The sequence below is a fragment of the Impatiens glandulifera genome, chromosome 7, assembly GCF_907164915.1.
Source record: "Impatiens glandulifera chromosome 7, dImpGla2.1, whole genome shotgun sequence".
Lineage (NCBI taxonomy): Eukaryota > Viridiplantae > Streptophyta > Magnoliopsida > Ericales > Balsaminaceae > Impatiens > Impatiens glandulifera.
In genome coordinates, this window is record NC_061868.1 from 48,292,648 (window position 1) to 48,313,759 (window position 21,112).

Consider the following 21,112-nt stretch of genomic DNA (forward strand, 5'->3'; position numbering starts at 1 on the left):
AGTTTCGATTCTCAATTAAATGAATGTTGAATTGTCGCTTTCTTAAAAAGAAAACAAAAAATAAATAAATCATCAAACAACAAATGAAAATGCTTTTTCTCTTCTTATATTTACTGTCATATGTATTTGTCTTTATTTAAACACTAGCTTCTAACTTTTGTATTTTCCCTTTAACTGAAAATTAATTTAATAAAATAAACTTGACAATGTAATTTGAATAACGGTAACATTTACACTATCAGCAGCTAGGTTGGAAAAAAGTTATAGACCAAAAATGGAAAAAAAATTATATATATATATAGAAGAAATTTATGTCAATTAATCTTAATATAACATAATCTGTAATGTCATTTTCTGACCATATAAAGATCTTGTTAGATATACATTTTGTCATTATAATATCTCAAATTTAAGTATTAATATTATTATTAACTCACTAAAATAATTTAAATGTCAAATGTAGTCTTTAAGGGATAAAGGTCATAACGCTTTAAGTTCAAGTGGATGTAATCACAATAAGTTGTAATTTCAACTTTAAAAAAAATGTTATTGTATGTTTTGGTTTGAGGTCTTGTATTATTTTTTAATTTTCATCTACCATTAATGATGTAGTTTTGTTGAACATGTCATGACTAACTCGCTTTGGAATGGATAATTGAAAATTCACTTTTCAAAAAAGAAAAACCAGCTTGATGATGAGTATAAATCTCATGATAGTTAATCAAACTGGTCAAGTCTTACTAATGAAGAGTAATAATGAATTAAGGGTAACATTTAGTTAAAGTTAGAGGAGAAATGTGATATGTAATTCACCCATAAAGCAAAAGGCTGATTAGTGCTTCTTAATTACTGATTTAGGTGGGAAATTATCAAACTAATTAAAAATTTCTTTGCTAACCTAATTTTAACCCATATCCTTGATTAACCTAGCTAACAAATTAAATATGATTATCTTAATTAACTTATCATGATTGCTGAGTTAATGATAAGCATTACATAATTATCTAGTTTGTTGAATTTTGAAGAAAATATTCTCATGAATCATTTAAAACACTAATTTTCTTTTCAAAAATCATGTTACTTATTTTGGTAGAATAATATATTATTATTATTATTTCCTTTTTCTTTTAAATTTATAACATTTTTAGTAATAATTCAATATTTGATTGAGACTCTTAATTATAGTTTTCAACCATATTCCTAGTGATTATTATTTAAAACAATTAAAAAAAGTTAGCATTCACTATATATAGTTAAATTTATCTCTATGAAATTATTTTAATTTATAATATTATATAAAAAGTTTATTTATTTTTTGGAAAATGGTCAAAATTTATATATAGTTGCATCAGTAAATCAATTTACATTGTTTGTTTTGGGTTTTGAAAAATGAACTTTGATGTTAAAAAATATTTATAGAATTATTAAATAAAATTTAATGAACCACTAGTTTTGTAATCAAATAAATTGAGATAAGTACACTCAAACATGTCTTTTTGACATCTTCTTTTATTAAATTATAATAAGAAAATGTAAAATTAATACATTTTCTCAACTTGCATGTTTAGATTTTTTTGTATGTATTCGTATTACTTGAAGAAAAAAAAGGTTGAGAGATAAGATTTGGCTTTGGTGACCTATATATATATATATATATTATAAATTAATTAAGAAACAAAATAGTGGGTGTAACGCTTATGCAAAAAGGAGTTAGTGGGTAATGTGGAAATTGAGAAAAAATAGTTATATATCAATTGTGGTGTAAGATCACAATCATTAATGACTATTATACCTAATTAATTTTGTATTAATTATGATTTGTAGAGCCAGACCTTTCTTATTACTCTTCTTCAAACATGTCATCTCTATTTATTTGCGAATGAAACATTACACAAGAAAGAAAAAGCGTACCTTAATGACTTCATCCTCAATTTAGGATTAGGAGATTTTGCTAATCTTATTTATATATAGTTAATTAATGCACCCCATTATAAACAATATATGGGCCCTTATATCCTTTTATTTTCTTTTGTCCTATTTATCTAACCCCTCCTATAATTGAGGATAACACTATAGCTTAAGTCATACTATAAACAAACCAATGGATTTTATTAATATGGTGTGGTCTAATTATTTGCACTAATATTGTTTTTATAGCACCGAGATTGACTTTAACCATAATAAATTTGAATATTTTGATCGTTTTGTTGGACGTACCGTCTCATTCTGAACAAAAGAAATTGATCTATCATTTATAAGGTCTTGATAGAATATAATCGACAAAACGAATATACTAAGGGGATGAGTTTAATTAAGTCACCCCATATTTTTTTTAAGATAAAAATGTGACATTATCCATATTTGTTATTTTTTTACTTTTAATTAATTATTTTTTTTTAACTCACAAAGATAGTCTAGTGGCAAAAATCGGTTTAATTAAGAGATCAAAATATCACGAGTTCGATTTAATCTGAAAGTGTTTTGAGTTGAAACGAGATAATAATTGTGTATGTCAGGATAGTTCTCTTTAACTAAAAAATAAATTACTATTTACTTTTTTTTAATTTATAAAAAGAGGTTGAGGAAAAAAAATTGGAAAGGGCTTAAAAAAAAATAATAAAAAGAGAAAAGAGAGAAAAAATATTATTTTTTCAATATTGCGCATGTAATTCAATTTCAAATTTCATCCCCAAATCATTTTTCTCGTAAAAATACATACAGATTCCACATTTATTCATAATTTTGCTTTTATTTTTTATGCTCGCAAAAAAAAATCTCAATTCTAATATTGAATCCGTCATTGATAATAGTAGGACTGAATCAATCTAATACACACTACACTGGTAATATATTAATTACTGATTTTATTTTTTATAAATATACTTACTTAATTTTATGTTTTTGTTTAAATTATTATAATATTGATATTTTGTACTCATTTTGTTTAATTAATTATTTTAAAATCAGATTAAAATATTTTCAATATATATTATTAGATATAATGTCAAATATTAAAATAATTGTCAAACTAACTCAATATCGATATCTAATATATTCAAATATGTAGTGTTCTAATTGAGTAAAATCAAAGTAATATGACTTAATTTAAATTTATTTAAAAATTTGACCAAACCCAATATACATTCTAAACTAAAGTTCATTTATCTTAATACAATTCTCTTATTCTCTCAATTATGACCTCTATTATAATTAAGGGCATTCTTAATGACACTGTATTTTATTTATTTATTTTAATCCATAGAACAATAAATTATTTTGATCCTTCATTCTCCTTTAAATTAAAGAAATGAAAATTAATATTAATTATTGATATGTAAAAGAAGTGTGGTGTCAGGTTTGTGTGAGCCATGGAAAATGCAACAAATTATTTTATGTCACATTATACAGCTTACGGGAAATGATGATTCAGAATTTATTTTCCACCCTTTAATCACTATATTTTAAAATTTAAATAAAAAAAGTAAACGAAAAAAGTTGTCTATTCGCTAGCGCCTACCACACTATTAAAGATAGATAGATATCACAGCTACTATTAATTATTTAAAATAATTAAATAGTTTTACATTTTTTTTAATTAAAATAAATATATTAAAATGTTATTTCCATAGTTTAGTTTGAAGTGAACTCGATTCGTATATATACTTGTAATTCGTTCCACATTAAATACAACAAAGACTTGACCAGTGGGAAAGTGGGAATAATTAAATTAAATTGTATTTGAAAAAACAAATTATAATTAATTAATTAATTATAACCTTGATCAAAGCAAAAATTATATTACTTCACCTTAATCAATAAACAGTCAAACGAGATCCATCATGTGGTTGATCTGTTCTCCTAAGCCAAGATTCATAATTTATTTATATTCACCTTAATTATGTAAATATATGTTTCAATGTGTTCTAAATACCCACAAAGTTGACCAAATATATATATTTATATAATATAATTTTCCCACAAATTTATTCTTTGGGTCATGATAAATTTCTTGTTGACTCTATTTTTCTTTAAAAAAAAATGAATATATATATATATATATATATATTTAATAAATATTATCATTAATGGCTTTTAAAGATGGAGATTTTGGTTTTCAAAACAAGATTCTTTTTAAAGTTGTGACTTATTTTGTTATTTAAATTTTAGTAATTTTTTCTTATATCTCCATAGAAATAAATGGTTGTTTTATAATTGAAATTTTGAATTAACTAAAAGATTTGTATATTGTTTAGACAAGGAAGACCAAATTTCTTTCCCATTTAACTATTTTCCATAAGAATCGGTCACTTGTTTAGGGAAGATTCTCTGGCTAGTTTTATATGGAAAATGTAATCTCATTGTTAGTCAAATACTCAAATTCGTTCCATATTATCCACCAAATATATATATATGGGGTAAAAAAATAGTTTTTATTAAATCCAAGAAATTTAAATAAATTGACAAATGCTAATTTCCAACAACTCATAATGGTTCCAAAATCACCCATAATACACTCGAACTAAATGTTATTTTTTGGGTCATCAATTTGTTCTCGGGTCAACTTTTTGCTAACTAATTGGTGTATTATATATTTTTTGTGAATAATATAACATATAATTAGTTTTTCTATAACAAAAATAAACAAATTGAAAAAGTAGTGGACACTCATTTAAAAAAAAGAAAGATATGACGATGGTTTATAGTTAAATGATTTGGAATGGGTAGAAAATATTGAGAAACTCTTTCATCTCCTAAATAAGTGATTTGTAAAATATATAAATTTTAAATATTTAGGTGAAAACACTATTAATAACTTTGTGAGGTATTATATTTATTAGTATTATTGAGCCACCCCATCTTCCATGATCTATCATCCCCACTACTAGTCACCATGCAATTAGGTCGGACCTATTCTCTCTCTCTCTCTCACATCACCACCTATTTTTTTTACTCACGGTAAAAATCAATTTACTCACAAAACCATAATAGATAGAATCTTATTGAATGGTGACAAATTATATATTAATTAATTAAGATTATAATTTGCCTCCTAGTTTCTTAGCATCATAAGTTATATTATAGAAAATGAAAATGAAAATGAAAATGAAAATGAAATAGGTAGGGTAGATGTATAATAAAGTGAGTCGGTCCCATAACTAGAATATAAAGAAGGAAGGAAGGATCGATGGATTGTATTTGGCTTGTGATACACGAAAGAAAATAGAACTATTTTATAGAAAATAAAAGTGATTAATAAATAGCTAGATAGTAAAAACAAAAAAGGGTAAAGATGAGAAAAAGAAACGGCAAAGTCCTTTCTTTGTTTTGGTTTGGTTTTGGTTTGGTATCTGGTGCGGTGTTTTTTGGCCACCACCACTGACTTTACTGACTGACGACTGAATCAAACCCAACTTCCAACACCATCCCCACACAGACAACACAATTCCCGTTTTCTGAGGTGAGGTGAGTGAGGCGCCATTAATTTACTTTCTCTCTCTATACAGTCTAATCTAATCTTTTTCTTTTGTACCACCCCACCATACATACACGTATATACAGCAGCAGCAGCAGGAGGAGGGAGAGGAAACACCTTTCTTTTTTCTTTTTTCTTTTTTCTTTTTTTTTTACTTTTTCTTTCTGAATTGTTTGTTTTTTAAAAAAGAGAGATATTACTGAAATGGGGGAAGATATATATAGTCAGAGATGGGATTGATTATTTAGCTTTTGTCTCAGAACAAACATAGAATAGATAGAGAGACTCCTCGAAGAAGAAGAAGTAGAAAAGCAAAGCAAAGCCCCCACCTTCACGCGAAGAAGAAGAAGAAGAAAGAAGAGAATAAGCTATAAGAAAGAGATATAGTTGCTGCTGTCCCCCTTTCCTTGGACTGATTCGATTCATCAGCATCTTTCTTTTTTATATATACATCTCCTAGAGAGGAAAGAAGAAGAAGAAGAACGCAATCAAGCTGCTGCTGCTGGGTGATGGGTTTCTTGATGAATTAAATCTTAATCCTTTGTCTCTCTTAATTCATCATCATCTCTGTCCTGTGTGCTGCGCTGTTTCTTTCTTTCTTTCTTTCTTTTTAATTATCATTGAAGAGTCCGCCTTCTTCTTCTTCTTCTGCTTGGCTTGGGGTATCTTCTTTCATGCCGTTTGTGTGCTAGCGTTAATTACTTCCACCCTTTATATCCTTTTCCCCTATTTCCTCTTTTTTTTCAACCTCAACAACAACAACAACAACAATGGCCGTCCAAGCTCAATGCCCATCCAATATCCTCTTCCTTAACAGGTAATAATAATTTCTCTATCCCATCTCTCTCTCCTTCTCCCCTCTTATCTATTAAGTTTTATTCATTCATTAGTTCAAATGTTATATATTGCAGAAACGTACAGGAGTCTAAGAATACTAATACACTCGGGAACAACAACAACGACTACACATTACAGTCACGCGGCGGTGGTGGTGCTGGTGGGTTTGTCACCGATCAATCTCACATGGTTCTCAACAATGGAGGTGAGATTGATTCTATATCTTCTTCTTCTTCTTCTCCAATTAAAAGTCTCATTCAATATTCAATGAATGATTGTAAACCAACCTCATTTCTCGATTGGTTGGCAGTTATGGGGATTAATCCAAGGAAGAGAGGAAGAGAAACTCTAGGGACTCCTTCCCAAATCAGTCCATTCTCCATTCAAAACCAACCCTCCTCTCAGAATCATATCATTGATCTCTCCCAGATTCATACTTCTCCCCCGCACAACGTCGTGTCCACCGGTCTCCGTTTAGCCTTCGGCAATCAACAACAACAACAATTACATCATCAGCAACAACAACAACATCAACACCAACAATCTATGTCTACCACCCAGTCCTCTGTTCTGTTCTCTCTTCTATCAGAAGAATTGGCAGCACAGATTCGACAGCAAAGAGACGATATTGATAACTTCCTCCAAGTTCAGGTAATCTTCTAATCATAAATCATCCCTACCCACATCCCCCATTTTAGTGTTTCTTATTTTTGTTTGTTTTTTTTCAGGGAGAACAGTTGAGGCGCACATTAGCGGAGAAAAGACAGAGACACTACAGAGCGCTTCTCGGCGCGGCGGAGGAGTCGTTAGCTCGACAGATGAGAGAGAAAGAAGTAGAAGTGGAGAAGGCTTTAAGGCGTCACGCCGAGCTAGAGGCTCGTGCTTCTCAGCTAGGCGCCGAGACTCAACTCTGGCAGGCCCGAGCTAAGGCGCAAGAAGCTGCGGCTATATCTCTACAGGCTCAGCTCCAACAAGCCATGATGAAGAACTGCAATGCACCACCACCCCTCGGCTGCTCCGTTGAGGAAACAGGATGCGAAGCGGCGGCGGCGGCGGAGGACGCAGAGTCGGCTTATATTGATCCTGACCGAGTCGTGGTGACCGAGTCAACTGGGAATGGACCGATTTGTAAGGCGTGTAGGAAACGAGTTGCCTCGGTTGTACTTTTGCCGTGTCGGCATCTTTGTTTGTGCAGTGCATGTGATGCCATGGCTCCTCCTCATTCTTGCCCTCTCTGTTCATCTTTTCGAAGCTCAAGCGTTGAGGTTTTTCTTTCTTAATGGGCCCTGGGCCCAATCACTGAAAGGAAATATCAAAGCCCATTAAGAGTGGTGGGACCAACCAGCTTAAGTGTTGTTTTGCGGAGTAAGGAAGAAAGGACAAGACAGGAAAAGGAGCCATCCATCATCTAAAATAAGAAAACCAAATTAAATTTTTAAATAATCTATGAATATATATTATTATTATTATTATTATAAAATAATATTTTAATTAAAAATCATCACCTTCTATATTTAATTTCTCTTTTGTTCACTTCGCCCCCCAAAGACTTTTATGTGTTTCACATTTGGCCATTATGTTTGGTGGGTAGTAGTGTTTCTTTATTTCTTTCTTTGATATCATCATCATGTACATTGACTACCATGAGAAGTGACATTTCCTTTTTTGCCCACCTTATTCTTTTTTTCAATGAGATCTTAACATTTTGAGATTAGGTTTTTTTTTTTTATTGAACCTTGAAATGAAGCAAGAATATATATTATAATGAATGATTTGATTTAACATTGAAATGAAGCAAGAATATACATTACTTGATGTATTTATGAAGCAAGAAAAAAAATGAAATGTGAGTGTTGTAGTGCTTTTGGCTGGATGTATGTATATATTAGCTTTATTGATAATCGAGAAGCTTCCAATGTTGGACAATTCATTTAGGAAAGCAACTTCCTACAAAATGACAAACAAGCTTAATTAACCATCCTTGTCTTAATTTATGTTTTATTTTTTTTTAATTATAGAGTAAATCATCCATCTACCCATAAAAATAATAAATTTTTGATGAAAATGTGGGTGGGGGTGGGGTTCAAATTCCGAAAATACATGGGCCAAGACAAGACAAAGCAAACAGTCTCTTGGTTTGTTGTATATATCGTCCTTTGAGATTGACATTGATTGACCAGTGATTCCAAATACAAATACAAATAGACTAGTATCAAAAAATTAAACAAACAGTTGGCAGAGATGATGAGAAGCATTTTCTTGTCAAAACTATGCGTGAGATTCTTTCTTTTCTTTTCTTTTCTTTCTTTCTATTTCGATGGGAATGGTCTAAATAACAATGGCTTGTAAGCAAGCAAAATGGGAGAGAAAAAGACAAACCATTTTATATATATATATCATCACTTTGACCATTCATTATAAATATATATATCAAACTAAAATTGGATGATGCTTCAAGATAACTCCCACTTTCGATCTACATATTTACAGGTCACAAGTCACAATACAATAATAATAATAACAACATGGGATTTGATAATGAACACCCATGACCATGATCATCTCTCAAACAAATTTACCAAACCAAACCAAACCAAATTCTGAAAAGATTCCATCTAAACAATTAATAATAATGGGTCACATTCACATGCACATGATCATCAATAGTTGTTGTTGTTGTTTTAATTTGGTGGTGGTGGTGGTTAATAAACTTATACATATATATATGATCAGAAAAAATGAAAAAGAAAAGGTGCATGCCATATAGACTAGTAGATGATATTCCAACAGAATGACAACCATTATTTACACCATTTTCATCATCAATCCATCCATCCATGATCCTCCACCCACAATGATACAAAACAAGTTGTATATATATGTAATAGTGATGATAATAAATTAGGTCACTTAGAGTTAGGTGGGCCTAGCTAGAACTAGAGCTAGCTAGCTAGATAGCTAGTTATTATCAAGATTATTATTATTATTATGATCGATATGGTATGATAATGTGTACTGTGCAATGAATGAATAATGGGCAAGCTTTGATCAGAAATCTTCAGTCTTGTGTGTGATTATGGCATTGCTACTACTACCTTCATTACGTACTATATATTCTACTTAACATGCAATGCTTTTTCTTCCTTTCTTTTTTCTCTATGATGAATAATTGTTTTGCTATTTTGAAGATAAAATAATGGAGGCCTTCTTTTCAATCAAGCAACCCTATTTCAGGATTTTATCAAATAATTATTACTTATACTAAATTATTTATGCTACAACTAGAAAGTAGAAACCAAGTCAAATCTTTAATAAGTGATAATTTCGAGAAAGTAGAGATTTTTGTTTGATAAAAATATTTTAAGTGTATTAATATATAATGATAAAATAAAATATAATTTATTTTTATATTTTTGACTAATAAATTAAGTAGTTTAACTGACAAAAAAAAAAAAATGAAATAATGTTAACTTAGAGTTTGTGATTTAAATAACTCAAAAGAACAAGTCTCAATACTATAGACCATAAGAGATCTAATTAGGAGTTGTATTGAGCTTAAAATAAGATTATTTTTTTATTATCTATTTAATATTTATGTATACAGGTCTTTTAAAACTTATAATAAATTAACAATTTAATGATTTTAAGATAATAAATTCTCATCTAACAAAATATAATATAATTTTTTTTCTCAAAAAAAGATAAATAAGATTAATCTAGATGTTGGGCTTGAGAAAGAGAGTCCAATCTTGGCCCATTTAAAGTGGACAGACAAGTATGTATCATACAAAACAATGTAGCTTTTAATTATTAATATGATGAAAAAAAATAGATTAAATCTTCTTAATTAATTATGATAGCGCATCATGTTGTCAATTCTAACAAGTTGCAAAAAGACATCCTATCTCGAGTAGATATATAGCTTTATTATTATTATTATTATGATTATTATTATTAGGGATCCATCCAAATTTCCAAAGGACAATAATCATCAATAACATCCATCCCATCCCAACAACAACCATTACCTATATGTTTATAATTTTATTTTATTAAAATAACTTATAAACTTACTTTCAAGAAAAATCAAATGTTGTCCCACCACACAATGAGGTATACAAACATGTTATTATTGTTTCTCTTAATTACTTGTCTAGTTTAAATGGACCGTTTTGTTGGGCCAACCAAACCCTATTAATTCCAGCCCATTTTTATAATAAAATATTTGAGAGCCTTTGCAATAGCTTCTAGAGTTAGCATGAATGATATAAAAGAATATACAAGTAATCAAAAGCCAACATTTCTAAAATTAGTTACAAAAGATTAAGGAAATAAACATTTTTGCATATGCTAAAAATCGAGAGCTACAGACAAAGAGAAAGACAATTCAAAAGGGGTTTTATGGTAATCAACGATAGACCAAAAGTAAAAGTAAGCAAATAATCGTGTTTTCGTTTGAATTCCAACTAAATTATTCATCACATAGGTTGTAGGGCATAAGGCATTGTATATGAAAACATAATGGGTCAAGCATTATAATGAGAGGAACAACTTAATGAAGAAAGTTTGTTAGGACCAATTACATTATTTAATTAATTAATTAATTAAGTAATTGTCTCATTATTTAGTTCATCCTCATGCTTGAATATATAGAAAGTGGAGGAGACATTAAATCAAAGGTAGATCTAATCCAAATATAACCTTATGAGATTCCAAGTACTTGATGAGTTGGATTGAAAGAATTGATGTTAGATGTTTCTAGATTTTAAAACAAACAATATAGTTTAAAAAATAATTAAAATCCAAATAAGTTGCAATTATGTCTGTCACATGGCTTGCTTGCCTTTTGGCAACAAAATGCTTGGAAAACTTAAAATAAATAAATAAAAAGTAATTTCGTATCAAATCTAATGTTTAAGAATCAAATGTAATAGTAATATATAATAATTTTCTATAAGTCCTTCCTAGCCCTAATGCCTAAATCTACACACGTGTCCATTCAACTTCCCACAAGTGTCACCTCCTAGTTAATGGCCTATGCTCAAGGAATGGTGAAACATTATAATATAATTTTCTTGTACATTTAGTTTTTAATAAAATATTCTCTTTATAAAATGTCAAGAGAAGATAAATACAAATTATCAAATGTATATTGAAGACAAATTCCCTCCTATAAGTTTTTTCGTTATTGTTTGAGACATTTAATCAATTAAACTTAAGGGTTTCTTCGAGTTGAGTTTAAATGAATAGCCTAGTTATTTTGTGAAAGTGGTGATTTTCTTAATAAAATATTTAAAAAATATTAATATATATAAATAAAATAAAAAATATATAATATCTTAATATTTTGGTTAATGAATTAAATGATACGATAGATAAAAAAAATAGTAAAATGAAAAATAATAAAATAATGTTCGAGTGGTTTGGACATTGGATTATTTAAATAACTCAAACATAATAATGACTAAGTAAAAAAATTATATATATAAACTGATAAAAATATATATAAAATTATCAAATTAAAGTTTGATTAAATGGGGTTGCATAATGTAGAATATTCGTTCAAATGCTGATAGAACACATTCTATAACCTTTAGTTAAAATATTAAAATATATATACAATTTTAATAATTTAATTAATTATATCTACTCAGATATTTTAAGCGATAAAAATATTGTTTAATTTGTCAAATATCTCCTCTAATGAGTTTTATCAATTTTATAAGACAAATGAGAATTTTGGATCCAATTACTATCTCCTATCAAATTATAATCCCATTATAAGAACCCATTATAAAAATGATTCAAAATATTTAAATTAAATATTTGTTTTAATTACATTCTTCTATACCCATAGTTGTAATGAATTAATGGTGAAAATAGTAAGGACTCGAGACTTTCTCTTTATATACAAGTAACTAGTGTAACCACTAATTATTTGTCTATAACCCATTTCAGCATTAAATTAAATGGACAATTTTATCAAAATATAAAATAGAATAGAGATCATCATTTCATTTGAACAATAAATGATATTATGCAATCTGGACACATAGATTTGTACAATCTCATTAATTAATGGTTACCTATTAAAACAAAAACAGTACAAGAATCTCACCTTAATTTGTCACAAGCTACTATTATATCTGATACCTTCAGAGACTCCAAATAATGGAGTTTCACATGACATATATAATTAGCTGGTTTCAGCTGGATTGCTTTTTTTTTCACTTTTTTATTCATGATCAATATATTTTATCTATGCAAAAATTAAATAATAAGAGTTAAATTTATCTTTTAACTCTTCTTGTTCTCTCGTATATTTCGAAAATCATTTTCGATCATTTTATGTAATCTTTTTCTTCAAGAATGAGTTCGGTAATTAAGAATAAAGCTAGATCAAACTATGTAATACTACTAATTAATAACCAATATCTAATTAAGTGATTATTTATTTATAATAATATTTGAGGACAACAGCCACCGTTTATCTAACATTTCTGGGTTTGAATTCTTTAGAATAACTCAATTGAGGGTATATGTCGAAATATACATTTTACAAACAGTCAACAATTCAGAGGCTAATATAAAATTTAAATGAGATATTTAGAATTAATTCAATCCTTATGAAATAAAGTAGTTCGTTTCGAGAGGATAAATTCTGATTAAAATAAATAAAGAGTTTTAATAATTTGACTATTATTTCATAAAAATATGTGTGATACTTTACTTTATTATGAGGTTGTTGCTTTGGTATAATTTAAATATTTTTCCTCCTGTTGCATGTTGCTTGATAAACTGGGTTGAGTCCTCAGTTAATTCTGAGCAAGGGCTATTGGCTTTTTCTTCAAGACCTGCAGTGGGTGGATCGCCCCTTTCTTCGGGCTTTGGTGGTGCAGAAGGTGGTTCTTGCTTTTGTAACCTCCATGTCAGCAATCTGGGCCAGCTCCTCAGATATGTCAATTTTCAGATTACCCCCGTCGAGGTTATGTTCCTTGTGTTTATCTGCTTCTTCAACACCTTCAAATAACCAAGCCACTGTTGTTCGGATTTAGGTTATGGTTATAGCCTGAGTTATTTAAAAATAATTATTAGTGGTGATTTTTAGAAAATATAAAATAATATATTTTTTTTCTTTTGGTAAAAAGGCTAAAGGGTTTTAATATAATGATAAAATAAAATATAATAATCTATATATATATAATGATGCTTAATTTTTAAAGTGTCCGGATTGCCGGGTCGAGAGCTGTGGTTAATTTGGATACTTGGGTCGGATTGTGGGTTGACCCGTTTTTAAATTTAAAACGGTTAAAAATAAAATTAAAAATACTAGAGGTATGTTTCGAACTTGCAACCTAACAAAACAAGTACAACTCTTTAACCAACTAAGCTACAAAGACTTTATATTTTAAATTCAAACACCAAATTTGATAAATGCGGGACGTTTTAATATTAATATAAGTTCAACTTTTTAACTAACTAATATATAATGATGTTGAGTAAATGGATAATTGGGTCGGATTATGTGTTGACCCATCCATAAACTTAAAACGGTTAAAAATAAAATTAAAAATGTTATTCGTAATTTTTTTCGCGGTTTTTTATATTATTACTCGTGGAAATGCACGGGCTAAATAAAATTCAGATAATCGATTTTTAAGAGTCAACATCATGGTAAAAAATTTTGATAATTAAATTAGTGATATTAATATTTTATTTATTTAATATTTTTTGGAATTGGATAACATGACGATTTTATTTCAGTTGTTGCAATGGTATATTATTAATAATAAAATGTTTTTTTTTTTTTATATATAAAAAATGTGTGAATATGATTTAATAAATTGAATTTGCTAAAGGATAAAACTCATCTAACAAATGGCCTTGTCTCTCTCCTTTATAAGCCTCCTTCTCCTCTCTCTCTCTCTAGAATCTCAATTTCTCTCTCGGTCTAAAGACATTTAGTCGAATCCTGAAGCAGATCTCTCGTGAAAGATACCCTTTTGGGACGGTGGTATATTACGGTATTCGAATCATAGACTTGGACCAAGACTTTCTCAGCATTTTGCTCGGTCAATCATTTCATTTTCATGAAGAGAGATACTCATTCCTATCTTATTACAATGTAAATAATGGAATTGGAAGCAGTGTAATGTGAGGAAGAAGAAGAGACAGCGAAAACTCTCGAAGATATGTTGATGCTCGAATTGAGAGACGGTGATTGTTATCCCAAGATCTTGGTTGCTGTCAATATAGTTCTTGCTTGTATCGATGCCTCAATAGCAGTTCTCGCCTTTTCTCAGGTTCTTCTTTCAATCTTCTACCGCTTTCACTTTTATGCTTATGGGTTGGGAAGAAAAGGGATGATATCTTTTATTTATTGGATGGATAGGTTAGAAATTATGAACCTAGTTTTATTTAATAAGGCAACACTAGTAGAAAAGTAGGTATCAGTAGGGGCGAAAACCGTTACTGAAAGCATCGAATGCCGTTACTAAAACATAATTGTAACGACAAATAAAACCGTTACCAACCGTTACGGCAAGATACTCACCTAATAAAAAAAATATTAAGTGCATGCACTTCAAAAATCAAAGAAAAAAATGGCCCTACTTTTATAATTTAACAGTAATAATGTGAACACAAGGTTTTAATTAAAAATGAATGAAATAATATAAAACTTTACTTTGTGAAATGATATAATAATCCATTTATTTATCTTGGGAAGGACGATATACCTAGTTTTTATTTGGGAATCAAGAATTTCATTCATTCAAGAAAAGTGACCATTAAATAAAAGAAAACTATACAATTTGTGTCATACATTAACCAAACTGAACAAATAGCCTTGGAAACCAAACATATCATCAAACATAAAATACTGCTATTTCTAGGATTCATCTTAAATTACGCGACATTTATACAAATCATCTCGACGATCTCGTTGTTCCAATAGTCCGATTAAATAAATGGTCACATCTATCGTATCTATAGTATTTTGTGTTTTATAAAAATTAATGGAGTTGTTTGAAAAAAAGGTTGGAGGCTCGAACCAAACAAAATATTGTAAAAATGATGTTCTTAGTTCTATTCCAAACATTTTTTTTAATTAAAAATATTATTTTGTCACAATAATTTTTAAAAATTATTAAATTAAAAGCTGAGATTTTTTATATATTTTGTTCACAATAAAGACGGGTATATATATAGCAGCACAAATGACAATAATGGGACACATAATCAAAGGAGGGAGAATAAAGTGGATGATTATACAAGTTTATGTCAATTATAAGTTAGTTATTGAGAGTACTTATTACATAAAGAATAATAAAATCAGTTTAATTCGCCAGTGTTTGTGGTCCATTAAGCATGATAATTAATGAAAACATAATGGGTCAAGCATGATAATGAAATGAACAACTTAGTGAAGAAAGTTTATTAGTACCAATTGGATTAATTTATTGTCTCACTATTTAATTAGTTCATCTCCATGCTTCAATGTTTATATTATTACTATATAGAAAGTGGTGGAGAAGTTGGAAAAAATAATAATAAATCAAAGATGGAAGATAAATTATTAAAAACAAAATAATCATGTGATAATAACACCTCTCATAGATGAGGATATATAATACAAAATTGTCCTCCGGAATCTAACCTAATTTGGATTGCTTTTCGTTGATAAGTTAAAAAAAATTAATAGGAACTTCTTTAAATAATATAAGAGGGCCAGAATTTCCATATATACCATCATGACACTATTCATTCCAACACATATAATTCATTCAAAATTTATATTCAATTATACCACTGTGACACTATCACACTATTTCTTCAAACACATATAATTTATTATCAAGTTTTAAAAATAGTGAAGGGTTTATTAATACATTTCACATATATTATCGTCACACTATACCCTCAAACACATATAATTCATTCAAATTTGCACCCATATACAGGGTCGGCCCTGGGATAAGCTCGGCAAGCCCTCAGACTAGGACAACTCACTCCCCAGGGCAGCTCATTTATTTTGATTGTTGAAGATAAGAATTAGAGTTTTAAATTGGTTATGGGTTCAAACCTCACCAAAAACTATTTTTTTATCAAAATTTTAAACTAGACTTAGTGCAACAAAAAGTATCGACATTTTTTTTTCTAATGGGGTTAGGGCAGCCCAAATCTCGGGGCCGGCCCTGCCCATATATATACTAAAATCATATTATTCCTCAAACATTAATTCACTAAAATTTACATTTGCAAAGATTCCAAATTTAATCTCAAGTATGAAAAGTGATAATTTTAACCATTAGACTATTTGTGATTATTAAGTTTTATCTATATGTATATATATTTTATAAACTAATAAAATATTAAAATTTTATATTTTTATAAAATCCGTACATATAATTCACTCAAATTTGTAACATCATTTCTAATTTATATTTTTATAATTTCTTAAATAATACTCTCAAATTTGCACATAGTACTCTAAATATACCACCATCACACTATCACCTCAAACACATATAATTCATTATACACATATACAACTATCACAATTTCGCTTCAAATATGTCCTTATAAATACCACCATCACATTATCCTTCAAATACACATTATCCCTCAAATACATATAATTATTCAAATTTGCATTCACATGTACCATCATCATACTACCTCTCAAACACATCTAATTTATTCAAATTTTGTACTCACATATACCACAATCATATTATCCCTCAAAAATATATAGGTCTTGTTTGGATTTTTTTTTTTTTAAAAAAACTTAGAGGGAGAAAAAAATAATGATTGGTGATGATTTTGAGAAATTAATGATTATTTTTGGTAAAATGATTAAAGGGTATTGATATATATAAATAAAATAATAAATAATAATTTAAAATAAAAGGTATTTTAGTGTTTTGGTTAATGAATGAATGATGTGATTGTTAAAAAATAATTGATTAGAAAATTAATTTTAGTTCGGTTTTTTAAAAACCCAAAGAGAATTATGCCATAATTCACTCAAATTTACATCTAAAAAGATTTAAACTCTAATCTCAAATGTGGAAAGTGGTCACTTTAATTATTATTAGACTACATATGATTATTGAGTTTTATTTATAATGTTGTGTATTCATATATATTTTATAACCTGGTAAAATATTAAAATTAATATTTTTAAATCAAATTCACAAATAATATTTCGCACTATATTAATATGTTAAAATTATTTTCCAATAAAAAATATATTATTTACCTATTTCGTGTTAAATCCACATTTTGTTTATCCAACTCATTTTTTTTTTCACATAATAAGCTATGCGCTATGGTGTGAGGACCCGATTACACATCTTATTTAAAAAATAATTAAAATTTAAACAAAGCTAGATCTAAGTTGTAATAATGTTACTCACATGACTTGCTTGCCTTTTGTTAGCACTTCAAATAAATAAATAAATAATGGTATAAAATCTAATGTTTAAGAATCAAATAATAATATTGTAATTTGCAATAAGGTGTCAGCACCAAGTTCTTCCTAGCCCGTTGGCCAAATGCCCCCACGTGTCCATGTCCATTCAGCTTCACACATTTGTAAGCCCTATAGCCCTTTCCTCATAAATGGTGCTACATCCATATAACATCATTTCATATATATATATATATATATATATATATATATATATATATATATTTTATCAAATTATTAGTTTGGAATAAAAAAAATACCCAGCTATATATATAACTCATCGCCTCAATTGTAAATTTTTTTATTTTTTTATTTTTTTATTTTGGTGTGGTTAAGTTTAAACCACTCTTATAATTTCATTAAAAATGCATATTTTCATAAAGTTAAAATATTTTGTATCCAATTTTTGTAAGACTATAAACAAATATAACCCAATTTAGGACATTGTTTAATATAGGGTTATTGGAATTCTGTGAATTATTATAATAATAATGTTTGGCATAAAGTTTTGTAATTTTTTTTTTATAAAAGTATTTTTAAAATAATAATATAAAAATGAATTTAATATATATATATTATATTTTAATTAATTAATTTAGTGATGTGATTAATAAGAAATTATTGAAATAATATTTGATTATGATAAAATTATTTAAAAATACTTAGATACAAATAAATATTTACTATCAAATTAAAAATGGATGGTTAAATAGGGAGAATGTTTCATGTTGATAAATTGTTTTACTTTTTATATTTATTTTAGAAAACTAACATCAGTTTCTTAGTTATTATGATTAATTTTAATTTAAAATATATTTAATAAGAATCAAATTTCAGAATTAAGATCTCCTAAACAAAACTTTTATTAAATTATTTTAACTTGTACTAAATTTGATTACTTTTTTACTTTAATTTTTGCATTTATCATAGACTAATAAATGAAATCTTTTTGAATCCAAACAGAGATGTGTGTGAGAGCATATTTTATTAGGTTTTGGAATATGAAATGATAACTTGAGAATGTGGAACACGTCATTAAGGGGAAAAAAAGTCGATTAAGAGATTAGTTTTAAGAAAGGAATCATACTTTATTTGTTTGTCTAATTAATAATACAGTTCACGAGATTGTTTGTCTGTTTGTCTCTCTGACATTGCTAATACCATTAACTATTTTTCTTTACTTATAAATTAATTCTTTAATCTTCCATTAAACCGACATGTTGCAATTACCACCACTATTTATTTATAAATAATTCTCCATAACAGCATTATTGTACATTGGCATTTGCGATTTTTTTAATCCTTACCGGCTGCTGTATTTCCAGGTGGTAGCTTAGACGTGTACTCCCTTTCCAGAGACCTTGGTGCAAAACTATTATAGTCTTTTGAGTTGTATAATTTAAATACATCATTTTACTTTTTTTATATTTATCACATTATATAAATCATATAATTTATTAATTAAAATATTAAATATTTTTAAATTAAATTAAAATAAAATAAAATTTATTTTATCATTATATATTAATATCCTTTATTTTTTTTATAAAAAAATTACACATCCTCAAAATCACTATCAGTTATTAACTTTTAAATAACTCAAGTTATTAAAATAACCATATTAACTCGCCATAATTTAAATTAACATTAATCTTATACATAAATAACCAAATAAATCTTATACACGGCAAGTCTCAAATTACCCTTTTTGTAAGTGAATTTTAAGTCTCAAATATTCTTCCCTTTAATTTGAGAATTTTGGATCAATTAAATTGATCTATCATTTCAAACTTTATAAAAACAAATCTTCAAAAATATTAATATTAAATGGCTAGTTTCACCAAATTAATTTTAAGTATAAATTGTTTTAAAATTTGATAATAAAGAAGAGGGTTTGAAACTTATAATGCTGAAAGTGTTGACATAATATATAATAAACACATAAGAAAATGATAATTTTTAGAGAAGAGAAAGTTGACTTATTGGAGGTGTATTTGTTTATGACCTTAATACAATGACATATTTAACATTTATTAAATATCGTCATTAAATTTACAATAATTGATACTATACAGAGCTAAAAAAAAGTCCTTATTTTTTAGTCAAGAAAAACTTATAAAATATTTAGACATTCAGAATGAAAAAAAAATTAACAAGATAATTATTGTACTTAAATACTATTCGACTCAATAGGTAAGAATAAAAGAGTTGAGGGGTTTATTTAATATTCGTTCTTTCATTAAAGAAGTGAAAAGAAAAAAAGGAAAATAACAATAATGCCATCCAAGGGTGGTGGAAAGGAAGAAACAAAATTAGTGGGGTTAAAAGTAACCAATACGTCATCTTTCTCTCTCCTGATTTTCCGGTATAGACCGAGAAGGAATCATGATAATATAGGCCCATATTAAAGAAAAAAAAGATTGTCCAATCGCATTATATGGCGCGTGAATGTACGACAGAGCCTTGTTTGAAAGTCAATCCCAATATCATAAGCAGTTCCGTTCCAAACACGTTCTAATAGCGTTGGAGAGTAACAAAGAGTGTTTTAAAAAGTGAGCATCCTTTTAGGGTTATTTTGATTCAAGCAGTTTATATTTCTTTATGCTTATTCAATAATTACTTAAATATTCAATAACATTATTTTTATTATTCATAAAAAAATATACAAGTTCCTGTTGATTTAAATTTGTTTATAATAATTTTTTATTTGTTCAAATTATTATAATAATTATTTCACATTAACTTATGAAATCAAACAAACCATCTGAGTGACGTTGGGTCGCGAGTAGCGTGGTCCCGACTCCTAGGACACCCTCCACCAATAGAAGCTGCGCATATTCCTTCTCAATTAGTACTCCTTTTTCAACTTAATCACGAAAACGCCACTCTAGTAAAAGCTTTTTCAACATTCAATTATGAAATCAAACTATTTTTTTTCAACTTATTAACATATGATATTCATAACCTCACCTTCAATAAATTAATTAAAATAATAAAATTTTATTTATTAAAAAAATTTATTTTATCAATATATATTAATATTTTTTTTAAATTTATTTGTCAAAAAAAAATTTCAACCTCTTACTAATCATTACTTATTAAAAAAAAATAATTCTAATTGAAATTGTATGTGTTATTTTGAGGATTCTATATATATATATATAAGGAGTGATAGAGCGAGGGAATTTAGTGAGGGAATAACGTGGCATCACCTTTCATTTGTTGGAAAATGTAAAAGTGGGAAGAAAGAGAAAAAAGAGAAATTATTTGATTTTTTTAGTTTTTTCAACGAATAAAATTATGTCAAGTGATTCTCTTACCAAATTCCT

The 21,112-nt window shown here is 27.7% G+C and overlaps 1 protein-coding gene across 1 annotated transcript; it reads left to right on the top strand.

Moving 5' to 3' along the window:
• Positions 1 to 5,595: 5,595 nt before the first annotated feature.
• LOC124910776 (BOI-related E3 ubiquitin-protein ligase 1) lies at positions 5,596 to 7,987 on the top strand. Its single transcript, XM_047451453.1, has 4 exons — positions 5,596 to 6,290; positions 6,385 to 6,515; positions 6,621 to 6,961; positions 7,039 to 7,987. Exons 1-4 carry the CDS (start codon positions 6,244 to 6,246, stop codon positions 7,588 to 7,590), a joined length of 1,071 nt encoding a protein of 356 aa, XP_047307409.1. The 5' UTR covers positions 5,596 to 6,243; the 3' UTR covers positions 7,591 to 7,987.
• Positions 7,988 to 21,112: the final 13,125 nt, after the last annotated feature.

Excerpts from the sequence above, each read along its gene's own strand:
- LOC124910776 (XM_047451453.1), top strand. The coding sequence starts at position 6,244 with ATGGCCGTCCAAGCTCAATGCCCATCCAATATCCTCTTCCTTAACAG. Across the intron at positions 6,516-6,620 it reads CATGGTTCTCAACAATGGAG|TTATGGGGATTAATCCAAGG; the intron begins GTGAGATTGATT and ends ATTGGTTGGCAG. Across the intron at positions 6,962-7,038 it reads ATAACTTCCTCCAAGTTCAG|GGAGAACAGTTGAGGCGCAC; the intron begins GTAATCTTCTAA and ends GTTTTTTTTCAG.